Source organism: Hypanus sabinus, chromosome 7 (assembly GCF_030144855.1).
Source record: "Hypanus sabinus isolate sHypSab1 chromosome 7, sHypSab1.hap1, whole genome shotgun sequence".
NCBI lineage: Eukaryota > Metazoa > Chordata > Chondrichthyes > Myliobatiformes > Dasyatidae > Hypanus > Hypanus sabinus.
In genome coordinates this window covers 32,136,884-32,158,327 of record NC_082712.1, presented here as the reverse complement: position 1 = coordinate 32,158,327, position 21,444 = coordinate 32,136,884, and the positions used below count along the sequence as shown (strand labels likewise).

At 39.8% G+C, this 21,444-nt stretch overlaps 1 protein-coding gene across 2 annotated transcripts in view; it reads left to right on the top strand.

Moving 5' to 3' along the window:
- Positions 1 to 21,444, top strand: part of LOC132396655 (sorbin and SH3 domain-containing protein 2-like) — a 289,151-nt gene that overhangs the window by 117,401 nt on the left and 150,306 nt on the right. For both annotated transcript variants that reach the window (XM_059974390.1, XM_059974389.1), the window contains exon 3: positions 7,014 to 7,109. In XM_059974390.1, coding sequence (XP_059830373.1) covers positions 7,014 to 7,109 — 96 coding nt within the window. The remainder of the gene's footprint in view (positions 1 to 7,013; positions 7,110 to 21,444) is intronic.

Here is a 21,444-nt window from a genome sequence, read left to right as displayed (position 1 = left end):
ACCCTCTTTTATCCTGACTCACAGGGTCTCAGGTGTCAATCAGGTTGGGATGATGCAATCCCTCCCTCAACCAGCCCACTTTGCCTGAGGGCTTCCACGTAGCACAGTATTGTAATACACAATTCCGTCTCCAAGAGACAATGGCCGTTTCCTGTAGCTTTATATCGCCGGGGGGGGGGGGGGGGGGGGGGTCAAGACATTCCGAATGTCTCTCTCACATTTCCTGGGTCTCCTGACCCAAATCAATAGCGATCCTGCGATTCTCAAAAAGGAGGGGGCTGCAGGCGTAACACTAGCAAGAGTTCAAAGCAATGCAAAGTTTAAACAAAACTTGAAAAGAAACAGTTATGATTGAATTTCCCTTTAAATGTGCTTCCATGGAAAAAAAACCATTGGAGGAATTCAGTGGGTCAAGCAGCATCTGTGGGGAAGAAAGGAATTATCAACGTATTCCCTCACTGGGGCTGCATGATCTGCTGAGTTTGTTTTTTTGCTCCAGAATCCAGCATTTGTAGTCTCTTGTGTCTGTTTCCATGTGTCTGTTTCAAATTTCAATTTGTTCCAATAATGTCACTATAATTTTAACTTCTGCTCTCCTGCCATTTTGCTGAGCTATAGTTCCACAACCACAGTTTGCCCCAAGTTGCTTTATCCATGTAATCATGGCATTGTTATTTCTTATAAGTCATGTCTGGTCCCTAGGGTGAATAGAAATCTGTTTTTCTTTTTATTTAGTAAACTGGGAACACTCTACCACACAGGATGTTCATAAACCTACGGGCTTGTCATCTTCTACTTCCTCAGGAAGTTTGGAATGTCCCTGATGACCCGAAAAGCTTTTATAGATGCGCCATAGAAAGCATCCTCTCCAAATATATCGCAGCTTGGTGGGGCAATTTCTCCAGTCCGTCACGCAGACCAACATTGACTGTCCTCTCTTCCCAGTGCTTCGGGAAAACAGCTAACATAATCAAATTCCTTCGTGCTCTAATCATTCTCTCTTCTCCCTATTTCTATTGGGCAGAGAATACAAAATCTTGGAGAGAACACAACACTTTCAAGGAGAGCTTCTATCCTGTGGTCAATAGAAAAATAAGTGATGAATTAATCAAAACAAGACAAAAGTGTAACATGAGAGATGGGAAAGACTGAGCTGAAGGATATAGGAGAGAGAGGGAATTAAATATGTGAGATAACATAGAGAATCAGAAGTGAAAGATGATGTTCAGAGTAAATTTATTATCAAAGTAAGCATATGTCACCGTATACAATTACTATTACTACCTTGAAATTCATTTTCTTGCAGTCATTCAGAGTAGATCAAAGAAATTCAGTCGAACTACAGACAAAGACTGACAAAATGTGTAAATACAGAAGGAAGAATCTACTAATAAATAAATAATGTTGAGTTGTAGAGTCCTTGAATTGTGTTCAGTGTTGAGGTGAGTGAAGTTGTCCATTCTGGTTCAGGAGCCTGATTGTTGAAGAGTAATAGATATTTGGCCAACTTAACCAATAATTGTCTAGGGCATCTTCAAAAGGTGATGCCTCAAAACAGCGGCATCCTTCATTAAGATACCGACCACCCACGACATGCCCTCTTCTCATTACTACTATCAGACAGAGAGATAGGAGCCTTAACACATTCACTCAACATTTTAGGAGCAACTTTTTCCCCTCCAGTATCAGATTCCTAAAAGATAACAAACCCAAGACACTATTGTTGCTCTCTTTTTACAATACTTACTCAGTATTTTATTTATTTCTTATTATAATTTATAGTATATTTTATGTATTGCACTGTATTGCTGCCTTTGTCCTTTTAGAACAGAAGTAAGGAGGAACTTTTTTTAGCCAGAGAGTAGTGAATCTGTGGAATGCTCTGCCATAGACTGTGGTGGAGGCCAAGTCCGTGGGTATATTTAAAGTGGAATTTGATTGTTTCCTATCGGTCAAGACATGTTGAGAAGGCAGGTGTATGGGCTTGAGTGGGGTCCGGGATCAGCCAAGATAGAATGGCGGAGCAGACTCGATGGGCTGAATGGTTTAATGCTGCTCCTATGTCTTAAGGTTTATGGTTTTACTAATTTCACAACATGGTAATAAATCTGATTCTGATTCTCTGATGAGATTTCAATATACCCATTTGGGCAAACCTTTAGAAATTCCAAACTGGAAAAATGGAAACTTTGCTCAATGTATAATAAAGGATCGATTTGAACAAAACTTTGCGTACAGGTTTAAATACAATGGAAATAAATCTTGCGACTTGCCTCCTATTATTTGCTTGTGCTCATGAATTTAAGGAACTTCAAATTTTAAATAGTGTCCCAAGTATTTGATTTAATCAAACAATCGATCACCATAAAAGCTTTTAATTGTTTTTGCCTCCACTCCACCCACCATCCTGCAGTATTTGAATAAGATACTATGTTTATAATCCGAACATGTTAGTACAAGACCGGAGACTGAGCAGGGTTTTAACATAAAATGTAGGCGGAGCATGCCATCCTGATAGGTTATAATTATCTATAAGATAATTATCATCTAGAATCTTTGCTGTTTACTTATTGATGATTAAGTTTTTGAATCCAAAAATGGCTATTCGAATCAAATCCATTCTGCATTAATTCTGTGAGATATAATTGTCATGCAGTCATTATAGTTAAACTGACAGTAAACACAAATTAAGCAATTGCTAAAACCTTTTCATATTTTTAAGCATTTTAGGATTTATTTTATCCCTCAGTCAATACAGTGGAAAATTCTAAGAAAACTGTATTACTATTTGCAACCTGTGTAAATTTTAAGATATGATATTGCTTATCTGAAAAGTTACATGACAACACTAACTTTCCTTGTAAGGATCCTTTCATTTTATCAGCATAAGAAACATCAGCATGGTACTGTATATAATCTTATTTCTATTTGCAACTGTGTACCTTTGGACTAAGTTTTATATTATAGACTTTTTAATATAGATAACAATGACATTCAGAAAAATGTCTTTATTTGTAAAACAGCAAATATATGTATATTTATTTGTAAAACAGCAAATATATATATATATGAACAGTACTGTGCAAAAGTCTTAGGAGATATTTGTCACACACACACACACAGACACAGACACAGACACACACACACACACAGACACACACACACACACACACACACACACACACACACACACACACACACACACACACACACACACACACACACACACACACACACACACACACAAGACTCTTATAAATATGAACAGACTCCTAGCCCTGTGACACCAGACAAGGTCATCTGATTCCAAGCAATTTGTTTATTGATCATTACAGAATGTCATTCTGGTGCTTCCTGCCCCCTGCCCTCTTTCCACTCTCAGTCCACAATAGAGATACACATCAGAATCAGGTTTATCATCACTCACATAAGTCATGAATTTTGCTTTTTTTGCGGAAGCAGTACAGTGCAATATATAAAAAAAATACTATAGTACTGTGTAAAAATCTTAGGCTCCATAGCTATAATATATGTGCCAGAGACCTTTGCACAGTAGTGTAGTTGATAGAAAGTAGGAATTAATACTTCATATCATCCCACCAAACATCTTGTGTTCTGTCAAAGTAGCTACCAAGGTCACCCACTTCTAACTTCCCATATATTTGATGAATTGGTAATAGGTAGTATTTAAGTATCATTGTTAGTGGTATGTAAGTCATGTTCAGAATTTTATTCTTTCTTATTCTGACTCTATATTGAAGGGGCAACCAGATTCTGTGGCTGCAGGAGAGATGCCAGGAGCTGTGTTACCTCACAGGTGCCAGTCAAGGATATCTCTGAGCCATTGCATAAAATTGTTGAGTGGGAGGGTGAACAAACAAAAATCATTGTACATGTTGGTATAAATGGCATGGGTAGAACAAGGGATGAGATTTTTCAGAATGGATATAGGACGTTATATAAGAAGTTAAGGGTAATAATCTCTGGATTACTCCTCGTATCACATGCTACTGATGTCAGAAATAGAATTATGGTCCAGGGAAGTGTGTGACTGGGAGTGTAGGAGACAGGGATTCAGGTTCTTGGACCATTGAGATCCCTTCTGGGGTAGAAGCGACCTGTGTAAAAGGGGAAAGGCCACACTTGAACCAGAGCGAGACCAATATCTTTGCAAGGAAGTTTACTAGTGCTACACAGGAGTGTTCCAACTAGACTGGCAGGATGTGGGGCTCTGAGTAGCAGGAAGTCACAGGATGATGCACCACACACAAAATGCTGGAGAAACTCAGCGGGTTAGGGAGCATCTAAGGAAGGGAACAAACAGTCAACGTTTTGGGCTGAGTCCTATCTTCAAGACTGGAAAGAAAGTAGGGAGGAAACCAAAATATGAAGGTGGCCGGAGGAAAAGCAGTAGCCAGCGAGAGCGAGAGAAATATTGTTGAATATTTTGAATAATCAATAGTTAACATTGAGAATTTTTTTGAGAAATCAATAGTTCAGTGAAAGAGCAATTATAGCACCTACAAATGATGCAGTTCAATAAAGGTCTTCTGTTGATGCTTCCTGGACAACTTGGGATATAAATCAACTGCAAGCGTGACAGATGTTAATGAAGCAGTATTTTTTCCTGTTTAATTTTTAAACTTTCTGTCACCAGCGGGTATGCAATTACTTAATCCTGAACTAAAAGGAGGAGTTCCAATCATGATTCTCAGGGAATTTAGATCCATCTCCTCTAATACAATGCAAAAGCACAAAATATTCAATTCAAAAATTACTACCACATGTAATTGAGGCTACAATAATGATTGGTGATACTGTTGGGGAAAGTGTGGCATTGCCCTACCAGTGGTGGTGATAGAGGGAGATATTAAGAATCTCTCATATGGGTGATAGAAAGATTGAGGACTATGGAGAGAAGGGTTAGATTCGTGTTAGAGGAGGAAAATAGCTATAATATCATGGGCCTATTCTGTACTGTAATGTTTTATGTTCTGTGTTCTACATCTTCATCCTTCAAAATAAGCTTATTTAATTGCCTCTAATTTATGGAAAAATATTGTAAAAAAAACGTAACTTCCTATCTATTCCTCACTGTCCACTGGTTACAGTACAGACCCTATTTAATGTCAACTCTTCTTCCACTTCAGGTTATTTTATTTACATCAGCAACAAATGCTCAGAATTGCAAATAGTATCAATGCTGTACAACTCTTGAAGTGCAATTATCAATCTGTGCAATGGGGTAAAGATTACATGGTAGTGTCTTAGAATTGTTCAATCTTAAAAGGTATCTTAAAGTATATTTTGGAAAATCATCCAGGTCTCCTCCTACCATTTAGCAATCTTATGATAAATCAATAATTGAGATGTTGACTAATATCTCCTGCAATTAGTTAATAACCGATTAAGACAGAAAAACCTTACATTGGTAGAGAATTTTTGAAATCAAGTTACCATCAGATAGGAGGTACAGAAGCCTGAAGGCTTCAATATATGTATACTGTAATTGATTTATTATTTATTACTTTTTTTTCTTTTGTATATGATGTACGTCATTGAACTGCTGCTGCTAAGTTAACATATTTCACGCCGCATGCCAGTGATAATAAACCTGATGACTCTGATTCTGAAACTGCAATTTCAAAGGCATTCCCATTTCTCTGTGTTTTATGATTCAAACTACTAGGTCAAATATGTTCTACAAGCAAAATTACTTGAATGATCCTGCCACAGAGCTTCAAGTTGTGATTCTTGCTCAAGATTTAAACACAAGTTATCATGGCAATATTTAAATATAGTGCAAAATACTAGGTGTCTAGGGGTGAGGGAAGTGCTGAGAGGAATGTTACTGATTTCTCATTGGATTTGTTCTCTTTTACATCTGTTAGGTAGGTAGGGCATTTCCAGTCACAATGCTTCTGACGTAACTACTGCATGGAAATGACTTTCTGTACTTATTTGTCTTTTCCTAATTTTTATCTTCATTTTAGATTGCAGCTGACATTATTTTCACCATTATCTTTTATATACTTGCCCAGCTTTTTGTTCATCCCTTGCTCAAATCATCTTGCCCCTGTCTGGCTCCTCCAGCCTCTTTGGTCTTACACTACCGCACCCAAAAGGAGAGACAGCTGTTGGTAGTTCTTCCTTTCATTTCCCATGATCATCACTTGACATCTCCTTCAGTCAAATAAAGCATTAAATCTTCCCACTTACTTGTTTCTTCTCTATTATTATTGGCATCTTATCTTCTTTCATTGGACTAGTAATCCAGTGAATTGAAAATAGTCTAGAGATGCAGGTTAAATTCCCATCACGATGTAAAGTTTTTTTTCCGGCTCACTAAATATGGAGGAAATTAAAGCATTGTAACGTTCACTGTGAAACTACTAGGTTCTTTAAGAAAAGGCAGACTTTCTTCTCTAATCTGGTGCACGTGTTTTGCCAGATGCACAGTGACAAGCTCAATTCTAAGGTTATCCACCCTCAAATACAGCCCAGCAAACCAGTTGATCTAAGGGGGATTGGGGATTGGCATCCAGTATCATCCACATCACATGTATTATTAGATTTCTGGTTCTGCCTGAAATGGTATTTCCTCTCCCACATATATGTGGCATTATATGTGCACCTTGGTTTTCCTGCTATTTGATAAGATGAAGATGTTAGCATGATTAAAATTGTTAGTCAAAATGTGCCTCTTGCGTACAAAGAGAATTGAGGAATATTGGGCTGATGTTGAAAAGCTAGCCAAAATAATTTTGAATGATAGAACTGACAAAAGGGGCCAAATGCCCTATTGCTAGTCCTTGTTATGTTTTGAGATGTTAATTGCTATTGGTTTTACTAAGCGATTTGTTATATTAACTTGAGCAGCTTTCATGCATGTAAAGAATGTGCTTGGTTTGAATTACTTGGAATGTCCTGCCACTAAATAAGTTACACTGGCTTTGCTCACTTTATGCTCTGCTTGATATGTATGCTGTGCATTTCTGTGGTTCTGTTTTCAGACAGCGGTGGGTGTGCTCGTAAACGTGCTGCTACATCAGTTAAATTAGCCTCTGTGAAGAGAGTGCAGAGTTCGCCCAACTTGTTGCTGGTTGCAGGTACTAACACTGATACCTACGTGCCTAAAATTCTTGCATGCAGCTGCTTGGTTTGTGTCGATGTGAAATGTATGATATTTTGCAAAACTACCAACTCTGAGAATTAAAACTTTTTTTGTTATTTTCAACATTTCCCAAGTATTATTCAATTTTGGTCATTTTCATTTGAAATAAAAGGTCTTCTAAATTTGACAAGATTCACACTAAAGCCTGAGGAAGAGCACCAACTTCTTTTAAATTGTGGGAACTGGCTTGTTGCAAAGCATCCACAATTTGAAAGAAGTTGGTGCTCTTCTCAAGGCTTTAATGTGAATCTTACGGCATGGTATAAATCTTCACTGCCTTATATCAACTCCAAACTTCAGGGATGGGACCACAAGTATATTGGAGTAGCCTTCTTGCATTCATTAAGATGGAGCCTGAGAAAAACATGAATTCATCCTGACTTATCCTAATTCAAAAACAACTGTACCACTGGTTGACCGTTATGAAAGTATTAGCTGTTTTTTTTTGCATTCTGGGGACTTTGAAATAATATTTTAAAAAAAGGCTGAGCCTCCACTTCTCTTCCTTGAAACCATAGAGGAAAGCATGGCAATTTCCCACCATCACCTTCTGGCATACAAGTTTGGTTGCTTAGATCTAGTACTGTGTTTGCAGCAACATGCTCTCACAGTCCCTCTGGGCCTAATAGCTTTATGGGCACCTCTATTATCATGATGAGGCCACATTCAGGTTGGAGGAACAACACCTTGTATTCTGTCTGGGTAGCCTCCAACCTGATGGCATAAGCATTGAATTCTCAAACTTCTGGTAATGCCCCTCCCACCCCTTCACCATTCCCCATTCCCTTTTCCCTCTCTCACCTTATCTCCTTGTCTGCCCATTACCACCCTCTGGTGCTCCTCCCCCCTTTTCTTTCTTCCATGGTCTTCTGTCATCTCCTACTAGATTCCCCCTTCTCCAGCCCTGAATCTCTTTCAGCAATCAACTTCTCAGATCTTTACTTCACCCCTCCCCCTCTCAGTTTTACTTATCCCCTGGTGTTTCTCCCTCCCCTTCCCCCACCTTTTAACTCTACTCCTCATCTTTTTTTCCCCTGCTGAAGGGTCTCGGCCCAAAATATCAACTGTACTCTTTTCTATAGATGCTACCTGGCCTTCTGAGTTCCTCCAGCAGTTTGTGTGTATTGCTTAGGTTTTGTATAATATGTTATTATTGTCACATGTACTGAAGAATAGTGAAAACTTGTCTTGCATTCAGTTTATGCAGATCAATTCATTGCATAGTGCATTGAAACAGTACAAGGTAAAACAGTACAGAATAAAGTGTAGCAGCTATAACAAAACTAGTGCAAATAGACAATAAGGTGTAAGGTCATAATGAGGTAGACTGTGAAGTCAAGACTCCATTTTATTGTATGAGGGAACCATTCAGCAAGGTAGAATGTGTCCTTGAGCCTTCAGGCTTTTAGGCTTTTGTATCTTCTGCCCACTGCGAGTGGAGAGAAGAGGAATCTTCAGGGTGGTTGGGGATTTTGATTATGTTGATTGCTTTAGTGAAACAGCAAGAAATGGAGGGCAGTTTGGTTTCTGTGATGTGTTGAGCTCTGTCCACAACTTTCTGCAGTTTCTTGCACTCTTGGGCATTTATCAGCAGTCTGAATGCCTGAGCTTATTGGGCAAAGGTCACCTCACTGCAAAGTTGGCAAGCATTCTACAAGTTGTATTTCCAGTCATCCAGAAGCACAGGTGATTATTTGTAGCTCAAATCCAGCCCAGCAGCTGAGGAATTTTAATTTAATTAATTGGATAAATCTTACACAGTTGACAGGGTGCATATAACGATAATGTTTCCATTCAATGTCTGTCGTGAACCAGGGGTCATGGTCTCAAACTATGGCATAAGCTTACCACACAGATATGGTGAGAAATTTCTTCACCCAAAGCACAATGAATTTTTGGAATTCCCGAACCTCGAGGGCTGCAGAGATTTGGGTGCTATTCTGTTTAAGATGAAAGTCAAAATATTTGAGGATTCAAGGGATGCAGTTTTAGTCACTAAAACTCTGATTAGGCTTCATCTGGAGTATTACATTCAGTTCAGGCCATCTCATTATTGCACCTATCAGAGAGTAGTGATGCTTGGAATAGCTGCCAGGGTTGGTAGTGGAGGCAAGTATGGTAGAAGCATTTAAAAGGGTCTTAGCTAGGCATATGAATTTGCGGAGAACGGAGGGAGAAGGGGTTTGTTTAGTTAGGCATTTAGTTACTAGTTTAACTAATTTGGCACAACATTGTGGGCTGAAGGGCCTGTTCCTGAGCTGTACTGTTCTCTGTTCTAAAAGCTAAGGTGTACAGTTCTGAAAGGCATAGCAGGCCTGAGGAGCAGAATAGCCTACTTCTGGTTCCTGTGTTCTTCTAAATAAAATGTTGGTCAACAGGGTGACTGTGAAACTGCTGCACTGTCCTCCAGAATCTATCTAGTTCACTAAAGTCCACTTAGGGAAGGAAAATATGCTGTCATTTGCATTACCTATCTGTATCTGAATCCAGACCACATTATAAGCTGCCTCCTGCGGTGAGCTGGCAAGCTACTTTGTTCAAGGGCAATTGACAATGAATGCCAGCTTTGCCATAAGCTCATACTTTACAAGCATGGCATTCTGATTTCTATCTCTGCATGCTTTTAATTTCTTTGTATGTTTTTATTGGTTTTATTTGAAAATGTTAGTTGTTTTACTGGACTGGAGGTGTGAAATCATTTAATAAAAGTGTTGAGAAATCACCTGACCAGACTTGGTGTGCAAAAGAATATATTTAGAAAAGGGCATTTTGTCTCATTCCAGCTCTACACATTTTTTAGATGAGAGAAGTATTTGTATGAAACCAGAAGCTGCTCTCTTCTCAAAGGCCAATCCTGGAACGAATTGGGTTCTTCGCCCTAACAAAAACTAATAAATGTCATAATTTAACAGAAACTCTGAGGATAAATGTATCAGTCAAGCAAGTCACTGATAATTGCCAAAATCTGTTGACATTAAGGAGTGCATCTGATCGCATAGAAACATGCCAAGTTATTGAATATCTGCATCAGATTTCTTTACTGGGATGTGTAACAATTTTAAATATATTTGCCTCTGCCTATTTAATGGAACATAGAAACCTACAAACTTATTAGAGAATTGTATCATCAGTTCTGTGGATCTTAAAAAATTGGTCCTCCACAATGCAGACTGGATCAGACTGTGCCTCCTTGTAAACCTGTCTTGTACTTTCCCGTTACAGATAATCTTCCCAGCAGTGCTGTGATTACTGCAACAAGGTGCACAATTATATTGCACCCTGCACCTTGGAAATCGGGTCAGTCTGATCCAAAGAGCAACTGTTGTTGGCCAATTATGGAATAACTTTTCATGATGCTTTTTCATCGTAGCAGAACTATTTGAAAGGGACCTCTAAATGAGTTTTCATTCCTGACATGTTTCTTTTATCTTGACTATGGTCCTGAGCAGGGAATTTAACCCAGACTGTGCTAACGGTATACAACTCCGTACACCCTTTGGGTTGCCAGTCTTTTTCACCCCGTCAATCTGATCAAAAGACAGGCCCCCACGCCTAAACTGTAATACTTAATCATGGAGCAAACATGAGGAAATCTGCAGATGCTGGAACTTCAAACAACACACACAAAATGCTGGTAGAACACAGCAGGCCAGGTAGCATCTATAGGGAGAAGCGCTGTCGACGTTTCGGGCCGAGATCCTTCGTCAGGACTAGATAGAATGGCTGCTATTGTTTTCAATAAATATAACATGCAAAGCGGTAAAAACACAAGTGATTGAGTGAAGGCTGGATCTTGGATACTGTTTGTACTGCTGGGTCAGTAACTCTGTGTAATGGTATTTGGATCAGGCATGTGGTTAATTATGGGCATCTGTTCTTTGCCAAACCACATAAAGAAACATGGTTACTTCCAATTGATGGGACGATTTTAGAAAAACTGTATAACTGCATCAAGACTGCAGTTTACACCAGAAGCATTAAATGTTTGAGTATGTAGCTGGAATCTTGCCAAGTGAGGTGTCATTACTGCAGCATTAGTTGTGCAGTCTGTTTTACAAAGCAATGTGCAGAAGGTAGGGGATTGCTATTAAATTATCTTTTGCTATTCATGTATTTTTCTTCCTTATTCATTCAAGCAGGTGCTACGGTAGATTGATCCCCATGTGTTTCTTTTGTAGGTTTTACTCTCACTCAACCTGATCCCTTCAGTGTTTATGCGAGATCTTTTATTTATTTATTTTTATTTAGAAATGCAGCATAATAACAGACCCTCCAACAAGCCCTTGCTGTCGAATTACACCATGTGACCAATTAATCTCCTAACCCATATGTCTTTGGAATGTGCGAGAAAGTGGAAGCACCCAAAGGAAACCCAAGTGGTAACAGGGAGAACGTATGGACTCCTTACTGACAGTTGTGAAATTTGAACCTGGGTTGCTGGTGTTATAATAGTGTTAGGCTATCCACTATGACCCCATGTGGTTTTTTTCCAAATTAGTCCAGAGAAAATAAGATCAAAGTTGCAAACCTCTAGCCTTCAATTCTGATTTATTTAATTTCTAATCATCATCATCATCATCAGGTGTCATGCCCAGTTTGAGCTTTGACTGCCATGGCCCACACACTCCTGTTTCGGGTCAAGTGGATCAATTCATTGGTATTCATTTCCAGATCTCTGGCTGCTGTCTCCATCATCATTTTGCCTTCCTCTTGCTTTCTTCCCTTCAATCTTTCCCATAATTACCGTGCATTCTAACTCCTCTTTCCTAATCACATGTCAAATAGCCTTTTCACGATCTCATACATTATTTCTCTTTTTGTGCTTGCTCTGTTCATGACATCCTTGTTAGATATTCTTTTTGTCTATGATATTCTTTGTATCCTCCTCAAAAACCACATCTCTGCTTCTTCAATTCGTTTCCTCATGTTACTAGATATTGTCCAACATTCTGAACCATATAACATAACTGGATAAATGTAACAGTTCAATAATCTGAGGCAGGTTGTCTTGCCTAGTTTAGTGTTGGTCAGTATACTCTTCATTCTCGTAAAGGTGTCTTTTGCCATTCCTATTCTTCTTTTGATGTCCATGTCGCACCTGCTGTCTGATGTCACCCAGCTTTCTAAGTAGCAAAAGTTCTGTACTTTTTTTTTAATGTCTTCCCCATTTATTCTCAGCCTAAAGATAGGATTCTCCTTCTTTTTGGATATCACTACACATTGTCTTTTTGCAGCTGATAGATAGACCCATTTTTGCACTTTCTTCAACAACTATATCAATTAAGTTTTGTAATTCTTCCTCCGTACTTGCAGTTAACACACTGTCATCCACATATCTGAAATTATTTATGTTTTCACCGCCAACTTTGATTCCCAAGATGTCTCTTATTTTTTGCAATATTGTTTCACTGTACACATTAAACAAGTCAGGGGAGAAAACACGCCCTTGTCTAATGCCTGTCTTGATTTTTGTAAACTGACTCACTTTTCCATCTATTCTTACAGCGGCAAATTAAAATTATTGTTACAGAATTTTAATCAGGCACATACTTCAACCATTTGCTCCTTTTTAATCTGATTGTGAGTTTTCCTAATCTTTTTGTCTGGATGAATGAGCTCCCCTTATCAACCACCCCTCACTGCCAACATGAATCTGTTCCAACATGCCAAAAACAGTTACCAAAATAAGGATTGAAGACAACGTCTTCAGGTGACTCAGTAGAGCACCACTATCTCCTTAATGAAAATTCTGCATCTAATGAGTTATTCATATGACTTTGCCAAGGGTTTTCAACATAACATGCTGGACATACCTCAAGTGATGTGAACAGTTTGCTACCAATGGTAACTTCAAGAAGACCTCTGATGCATTCTTCGCTCATAATCAGCAACAATGATGATAAATCCTATAGGCTTGCAGATGTAGTGAGAATCCAGTATGACATTAGATGCATCTATCTTGGATGCATCATACCCTTTGTATAAAATGAGGGGATTTTTGTTTCAACTCTGCCTTGTAAGATAACTCAGAAAAATGCATTGCCAAAATTTTCATCACTCACACTTGAAGAGAAATAATGATTTCTGGGTGAAATATACTAATTTCTAACAGATGTTTTCCAGTGAATTCTGTCGTAAATCTATAGGTAGCAGCCAAATGTTTCATACGTGCATCCTGTTCAGCCCGATGCTGAAACATGGGAATCAAAACCAGTGAAGAAGTCGAGTAAAGAATTGCAAAAATATCAAGAAAACAGTACACAGAACCGAATGATAGCTTCTAATGAGAGCTTGGTCTTTTGCACATAATCTTTTCCAAAACGTTATCTTACATTCTTCCTTTAGCCAAAAGCAAATTGATTGTACCCTTCCTATATTTCAATGAAACAACAAATTTGATGTTGAGGTCAATTCATATTTTGTATAGTTACAGGTCATCCTTTGTGTTTGTGGATTAACATGTCGTTTGTGTCAAATCAAATCAGCAAGGATTATGCTGGGGACAACCCACAATTGTTACCGTGCTTCTAGTGACATCATAGCATGCCCACAATTTACAAAACCTTACCCACATGTCTTTGGAATGTGAAAGGAAATCGGAGCACCCAGTGTCATGGGAAAATGTACAAACTCCTTAGAGACAGTAGCAGGAATTGAACACTGATCTTGCATCTCATGGCTGTCAAGCATAATGCTAACCACTAAGCAACTGTACCACTCCAAGAGGGTGAGAGGGTATGTTAATGCAACTCTTAGATTATGAATCTCTGCTGCTAAATGATGTCAAAGTTGGTGGGGTGGGGTCAGGAGCCCAGCAATTCACTGCTCTTGCCTTTACATCACACTGTCTTGCAAGCAGCATACTTGCAAAATGCATTAAACACTGGTGGTATTGTACAGTTACATGAGATACTGCGTGATACAATTTGAACAAACATAGCAGTAGAGAAACTGTGAGACAAAGACCAATAGCCATCTAATTAACCCTGTACCATCCTGTACTGCGTTAACTAGATGCACCAATAATGGAGCTGTTGACTGATCATGTCATCACACCATTCATTTGCTTTTCAAGGATTCATTGTGTGAACTGCTGGAAAGAAATGTTGTAAGAGCAGGTTTGAATATTCACTTGCTCACTAGGTTTTCTGAATAGAATACTATCAGTCAAACTCAGCATTCAATGCCTTTGTACTTCTGTGCCCACTTTGCAATGGTAAATCTCCTATTAATCAGCAGAATAGATGCTCTTTATTTCTGCGCCTGCCACAATTTTTCCCTCACTCCAACAAGTTTCCTTCGATTTGGCATCCAGCTACTTTTGCCCGGAGTACATGTTCTACCTTCAACTGCTCCTACCATGTCCATGCACTCACTCTCATCAGGAAGTGTCTGGGCTTGGCTTCTGTGCTCGGTGTTCAGACTGCTTTCTCTTGTAGCCTTTGCTGCACGTGGAAATTGTGAAATAAATATCTGCTTGGTTACCAGTAAGAGGATCAGACATTCATCACAGCGAGTGTTCCGTTGAAGAGGCTGCTGTAGATGACACTCCCAAAATTTAAATACTGCCTTACAACATGAAGGAGGCTGTTTACAAAGAACATAGAACAGGACAGTACGGTATAGGCCCTTTGGCCCATGATATTATACTCACCTTAAGTAAACCCAAGTCCACAGTCAATCTAATCCTTCCCTCTTCCATTTTTCTGTCATCCATATGCCTATCTAAAAGACTCTTAAATGTCCCATTCTCTCTACCACCAAACCCCTCTACCATCAACTTGAGCCGTGCATTCCAGGCACCCTCCACTCTCTGCTTAAGGAATAAAAACTATCTCTGACAACTCCTCTGAACTTCCCTCCTCTCACCATTTATGGATGCTATCTGGTATCGGTCATTACTGTCCTGGAACAATTCCATTTTCCGTTCTCCAAACTTGTCCATCATCTTACCCCTGGTTTCACCATCCAGCTGCAGCAGAAGCTAACAATGTACCTGCCTGTGTGTCTTAAAGACTCAGGGAAACAGGAGCACTCATCAGAACCATGCCCAAACTTCCAGACAGACAGCACTGGAGGTCACTGGAGCCTCAAGGCAGCAGTGCCACTGTACTGCCTCAGTCTTGTCTATTTCTTGACTTGGCTTTGAGCACTTTGTAATAGCCCCCAAGAAAAGACACATTTTTCTGCTGTGCTTTCTCCTTCAGTGGATATGTATGCACAGTGCTTCTTAGACTGATGGGTGCCCTTTTGAATAATGACTATCCTTGTCAACTGTTACCACCCATCTGCTCAATTACCCTCTATCATGGGTATGTCTCAGATATGACAAAGAAGGATTGTGCTAAATAACTGCTTTACAGATTGTTTTCCACCCCACTTGCTCGCCTCATTAGCTAAACAGCCAGGTAGCCGAGCTCAATTAAGCTGCATCCAACAGTGCATGAGTACTGAGCTGCTCATTTATTTTGACTCTGCATGGGAAAAATCACAGAAGATAGGTCATAAATTTTGGAGTCAAGAGCAGTCCTTCTGTTTTGAGTTCAAAAGCCAACATTGGCACCAGACTGTATTTTTTTTCTGTCAAATGTACAATTTCACACAAACATACTTACGCTAAATTGCCAATAATCCCTGTGTTCTTTTAATAATTGAATTCTTACAAAAGAGTCTTATTTTTGTATCCAACATCCACAAGAACACTCGAAGGCCACTTTATTAGGTACAAGGGTGGAACCAGGGTGCACTCTTCTGCTGTTGTAGCTCATCCAGTTCACTTCATCCCTGATGAAGATGGCAAAGTTTGTCACTGTAACGTTGGTTAAAATCAATACTTGTACCCACCTGGAAGCACTAGAAGAGTTTATACATCCACTTCAAGGTTCAACATGTGTGTTCAGAATTGCTCTTCTGCATACCACTTAAAGTACAAGAGGTCCAACTCTGATCTCTGGAAAGCCATCTTACCTGTGAAGTGGCAATTCCTGACCAAACTTGAATCACTGAAGGATGCCTTACAGTTGTGGCAGGGATTTAGTGCTATCACCCCCTACAAAGTGAAACCAAGCGACATAGGTGACAGCAAGGTTTTGCTCCCAGATCAGCTCAATACCTTTTGTGCTCACTTTGACCATCAAAGCATGGAGGCACCTCATAAACTCCCATAGCGCTGATGACCCTGTGAGGCTGATGTGAGAACATCCTTCATGAGGATGAACCCATGGAAAAGATCCTGCCCAGGTGGGATACTGGCCAAATACTAAAGACCTATGCTGATCAACTGGCTGGTGTGTTCACTGATATTTTTAACCTCTCACTTCGGCAGTCTGAGGTATCTGCCTTCGTCAAGCAGGTTTCACTTTACCAGTGCCTAAGAAGAATGTGGTAATCTGCCACAAGGACTATCCTCCAGTAGCATTTGCTTCCAATGTGATGAGTGCTTTGAGAGGTTGTTGATGAAATATATCAACTCCTGCCTGAGAAGTAACTTGGATCCACTACCATTTGTCTACCGTCAAACCAGGTCAACAGCAGATACCATTTCATTGGCTCTTCACTTAACCCTGGAGCATTTTGTCAGCGAAAATGCACACATCAGGGTGCTTTTCATTGACTACAGCTTGACATTCAGTAGTATCATCCCCTCAAAACTAATCAATAAACTTCAAGATCTTGGCCTCTATACATCCTTGTGCGACCAAATCCTTGCTTTCCTCATTTGTAGATCCCAGACAGCTCAGATTAGCAAGAACATCTCCTCCACAACCTCCATCAGCATTGATACACCCCAAGGCTGTGCGCTTATCCTCTAGCTCTACTTGATTTTATACTTAAGACTGACAGGCTAAGCACAGCTAAAATGCAATATTTAAGTTTGCTGAAGACACTACTGTTGTTTTCCAAATCAAAAATCTCACTCAATGTCAGCAAGACTTAAGGAGCTGATTATTGAGCTCAGGAGTAAAATGAAAGTCCCTGAGCTGGTTCTCAGGGGATCAGGTCAGCAACTTAAAATTCCTGTTTTTATCATTTCAGAAGATCTGTCCTGGGTCCAGCATAAAAGTGCCATTACAAAGAAAGCACAGCACCCCCTCTACTTCATTAGAAGTTTGCAAGCATTTAGCATGTTATCTGTAACTTTGACTAACTTCTGTAGGTCTTTGGTGGAGAGTATATTGACTGGTTGCATTACAACCTGATATGGAAGCGCCAATGCCCTTAAATGGAAAACCTACAAAAAGTAGTGGATGTGGCCCAGTCCATCACAAGTAGAGCCCTTCCCGTCATTGAGCACATCTACAATGAGTACTGTTGCAGGAAAGCAACATCCATCATTAATGTCCTTTCCATCCAGGCCATGGTCTCTTCTCACTGCTGCCTTCAGGAAGAAAGTACAGGAGCCTCTGGACCCACACCACCAGGTTATGAAACAGTTATTACTCCTCGACTATCAAGCTCTTGAACCAAAGAGGATAACTTCACTCAACTTCACTCACCCTTGCGTTGAACTGTTCCCAGAACTTACACGCTCACTTTCAAGGGCTCTTCATCTCATATTCTTGAGATTTATTGTTTATTTATTTATTGTTGTTATTATTTCTTTTGCACATTGTCCATCCTGTTGGGGGTGATCATTCATTGATTCTATTATGCTTCTTGTATTTACTGTGAATGCCTGAGAGAAAATGAATCTCAGAGTTGTACTGTATCTGGGGATATGTATGCCCTTTAATAATCAATGTACTTTGAACTATGTGGTTATTTGAGTTATTGTAAACTTCCTGTCAGCTTCAATCAGTCTGGTCATTCTCCTCTGACCTGTCTCATTAATAACATCTTTTCACCCACAGAACCGCCATTCACTGAATATTTATTGTTTACTGCACCATCCTCTAGAGCAAGGGTCAGCAACCCGCGGCTCCGGAGCCGCATGCGACTCTTTGATCTCTGTGCTGCGGCTCCCCGTAGTTTGTTAGTTTTTGAAATGTAATTCAAAATTTGAAGATTATGGTGATCTTTTACAATCTAAAAACGTTGTGGAGACCCCATTTCCTGGCACATCCGAACCGGCTCACAGTTAGCCACCGTTCCGGCTAAGGGAGATAGCCTATGGGGGTTTGTGAGTACGTGTCTTTTGGAGCATCCGCGCCCACGGGGACGGGTTGAGGGAGGCTTTAAATCAAGGCTGTTTAGTTCGAATAAAGTTACCTTTGACTGCAGTGTCTTTATTTTAGCGCTGCGTGTAGCGCTACACCGCTACAACGTGTTTTTTATCGCTATTAATATACATCACCACTGCCAATGCCTGACACCCGCCAGTGCGCGCTTTCTTTTAATTCTTCGATCCAAGGTAGGCTACCTATGGAGTAACCTTCAACCCAACATCTTTTTTTCGGAGTTCAAAATGTTTTTGTTGCATGCAGAAATGTAATTTCGTTTTCTCTGCAGGAGTTCATCAATTTCATAAATGCAACACATTATAGTTTGTTTATACATAGCATAACGGCAAAAAAAACTGTTGTATGCAGTGTTATTTCATTTTAAATGTCAAACGGGTTTTGTGGCTCCCAGTGTTTTCTTTTCTGTGGGAAATGGGTCCATATTGGCTCTTTCAGTGGTAAACGTTGCCGACCCTTGCTCTAGAGGCTGTTGTGCGTGAGAATCGCAGGAGATCAGCAGATTCTGAGATATTCGAACCACCCCCTCTGACACTAACAATCATTCCAATATTAAAGTTACTTAGACCTTGTCCTTATTCTGATGTTTGGACTGAACAACAACTGAACCTCTCGACCATGTCTGCATGCTTTTATGCATTATGTTTGCTGCCACGTGATTGGCTGTTTAGATATTTCTGTTAACAAGTAGGTATACAGATGTACCTAATAAAGTGGCCACTGAGTGTATGCGTCACAGATTGGAAATGAAAGCTTTGGCTGAGCCTCTACAAAACCTACAATTGCAAGATGCTGCAATCAGTCCCAGCAGTCCGACACTGCTCTGACTGAAACCATATTAAATAGATGCTGACAAGAATATGAGCCACAGATGACAAATTGTTTCATTCTTTTCATCTGGTAAAGACATGTGGAAAAACCACATCATTTGTTTCAATAGCGAGAAAGGTAATTCTGGGAAATTTCTCAAGGGAACAGGTCCATCACAGGAATTACTTTGTTCCAGTGAAGCGTTGATATTATGAGAGTATGGCAAAATGTACAACATAAGAAAAAATGCTGGAAACCCCTAGCAGATCAGGTGGCATCAAAGGAAAGAAAAGCAGGTCACAGATCTCTGCTGAGAAGAAAATAACTATGAATGTTAAGTCTGTTTCTCTTTCCACAGAGGCTGCCTGACTTTCTGAGCATTTCCAATATTTTTACAGGTTGCCTCCAAGGTACAGCAAGGTTCTGTTATTGAGAATTGATAATACCACGAGCTGCTTGTGAGTCAGAAAGGAACAGAAGGAGCCAGGTCAGGAAGCTGGACTCTGAGCGAGCAAGCCTGTCCAGTGTTCTCAGCTCTGTTTAGCTTGACCCAGCCTCCAACCGTTGCTGCTCAGAGACAGAAAACACGTGGAAGTGACCTATTTCTCACCCAGAGGAAGCTTTCAGTAACCCTGCTGCAGTGGCAAATTCATCCGCATCCCTCCCTCCAATCTCCCAGGCAGTGTCAATGTGAAAGGTCTGTCCATGAATTGGGCTTTCATACTCTTGAGAGGATACTTAAGGTTTGCAGCATCAGCATTAAAAAAAATCAAAGTGTATGCTAGTAGAGTTTCTATCCACACATTCTGTTTCTGTTGTGAAATGTCATTGAAGTAGTTTAAAATGATGAAAGTCCTGCCGAAGGGTCTCGGCCTGAAACGTCGACTCTTTTCCATAGATGCTGCCTTGGCCTTCTAAGTTCCTCCAGCATTTTTGTGTGTTGAAAGCTTCTCAAATTTCTTTTCCTAAACAGCTCTTTCAATCAGGACCCCAGCTATATTTCCGATGTGAAATATCCCATTTGTTGATGAGCAGGGGTCTTCTCCCAGTAATCTGATCAGGACTTCCCTCTAAATCAACATCAGATTGTCTGGATGTTTATCTCACTGATTCAGACGCATTGCTTAAATCCTTGCCACCCACCTAATAAGAATGAACTGGTCATGGTTATAGCTGACTACCCATTTTAGTGCTTCCAGGCATTTATAGATTTTTAAAGAATTTGATTTAACTTGCAGTTGCTTTTTGTGGTGGCATGCGCCTGAAGTATAGTTATTCATGTATTGGACTTAACTTGGTTAAACTTAGTGGTGGGGGGGGGGGGGGTGAAGGATGCGGATTAGGGTTTGGAATCTTCACTTCTAAAATGTTGTTTGTACAAATCTGCACGTTCCTGGGAGAAGAATGGCAAGAATAAAGCTAAATATTTAAAACAATATATAAAAGCAAATATAAGTTAAGCAAATAGAAGAATAGAAAGCAATATTAATGTTAATGTTTGATAAGCTACCACATTAAAGACTTAACCATAAGAAAGAGATGCATGGGGTTGGGGGAATTGGATAGGAGATTGGTTTACCAATAGAATGTGGAGAAATGGGATAAATGGGTGTTTCTCTGGTTGGCAGTCAATGAAGAGCAGACTGCTATGGAGGCTTGAGCTGGGCCTGTAACTGGATGAGGGGATCAAGTGTAGCATTTCTAAATTTGCTGGCGTTATTAAACTGAGTGGAAAAGCAAATTGTGCAGAATATGCGGAGAGATATAGATAGCTAAAGTGAGTGAGCTCAGGTCTGGCAGATGAAATACATTGGTAAACGTGAGCCATTCACTTTGGGAAGGGGGGGCGGATTAGTTTATTATTTAAATGGGGAAAGATTGCAGAATGCTATTGTGCAGAGAGAATTGAAAGTGCTGGTGTTATTAAGAATTGCATTGCACCCTATCCTCATTATGTGTGGGGGATATGTTGCTCGTAGAAGACGCATAATATGAAAGTGCATAATGTGAATAATTATTTAAATGGTGAAAATAGGGATGCATTCCAGAGGGCTTCCTAAATATGTATTATCTGTAATTTATTCACATTTTCATACCAATATGACACAAAAGCAGTACCACAATGCAGCATTCGTATTATATTTAATCAATTTAAGGTAATATTCAGTGTAATAAATCATAGAAAATTAACATACTAGGGTGTACGATACTCACCAACAGTGGCAGGTGTGTTCGCTCTGGAAGATGAGTGGTTGTTGTGCTGTCGGGATCATATCAAGCACA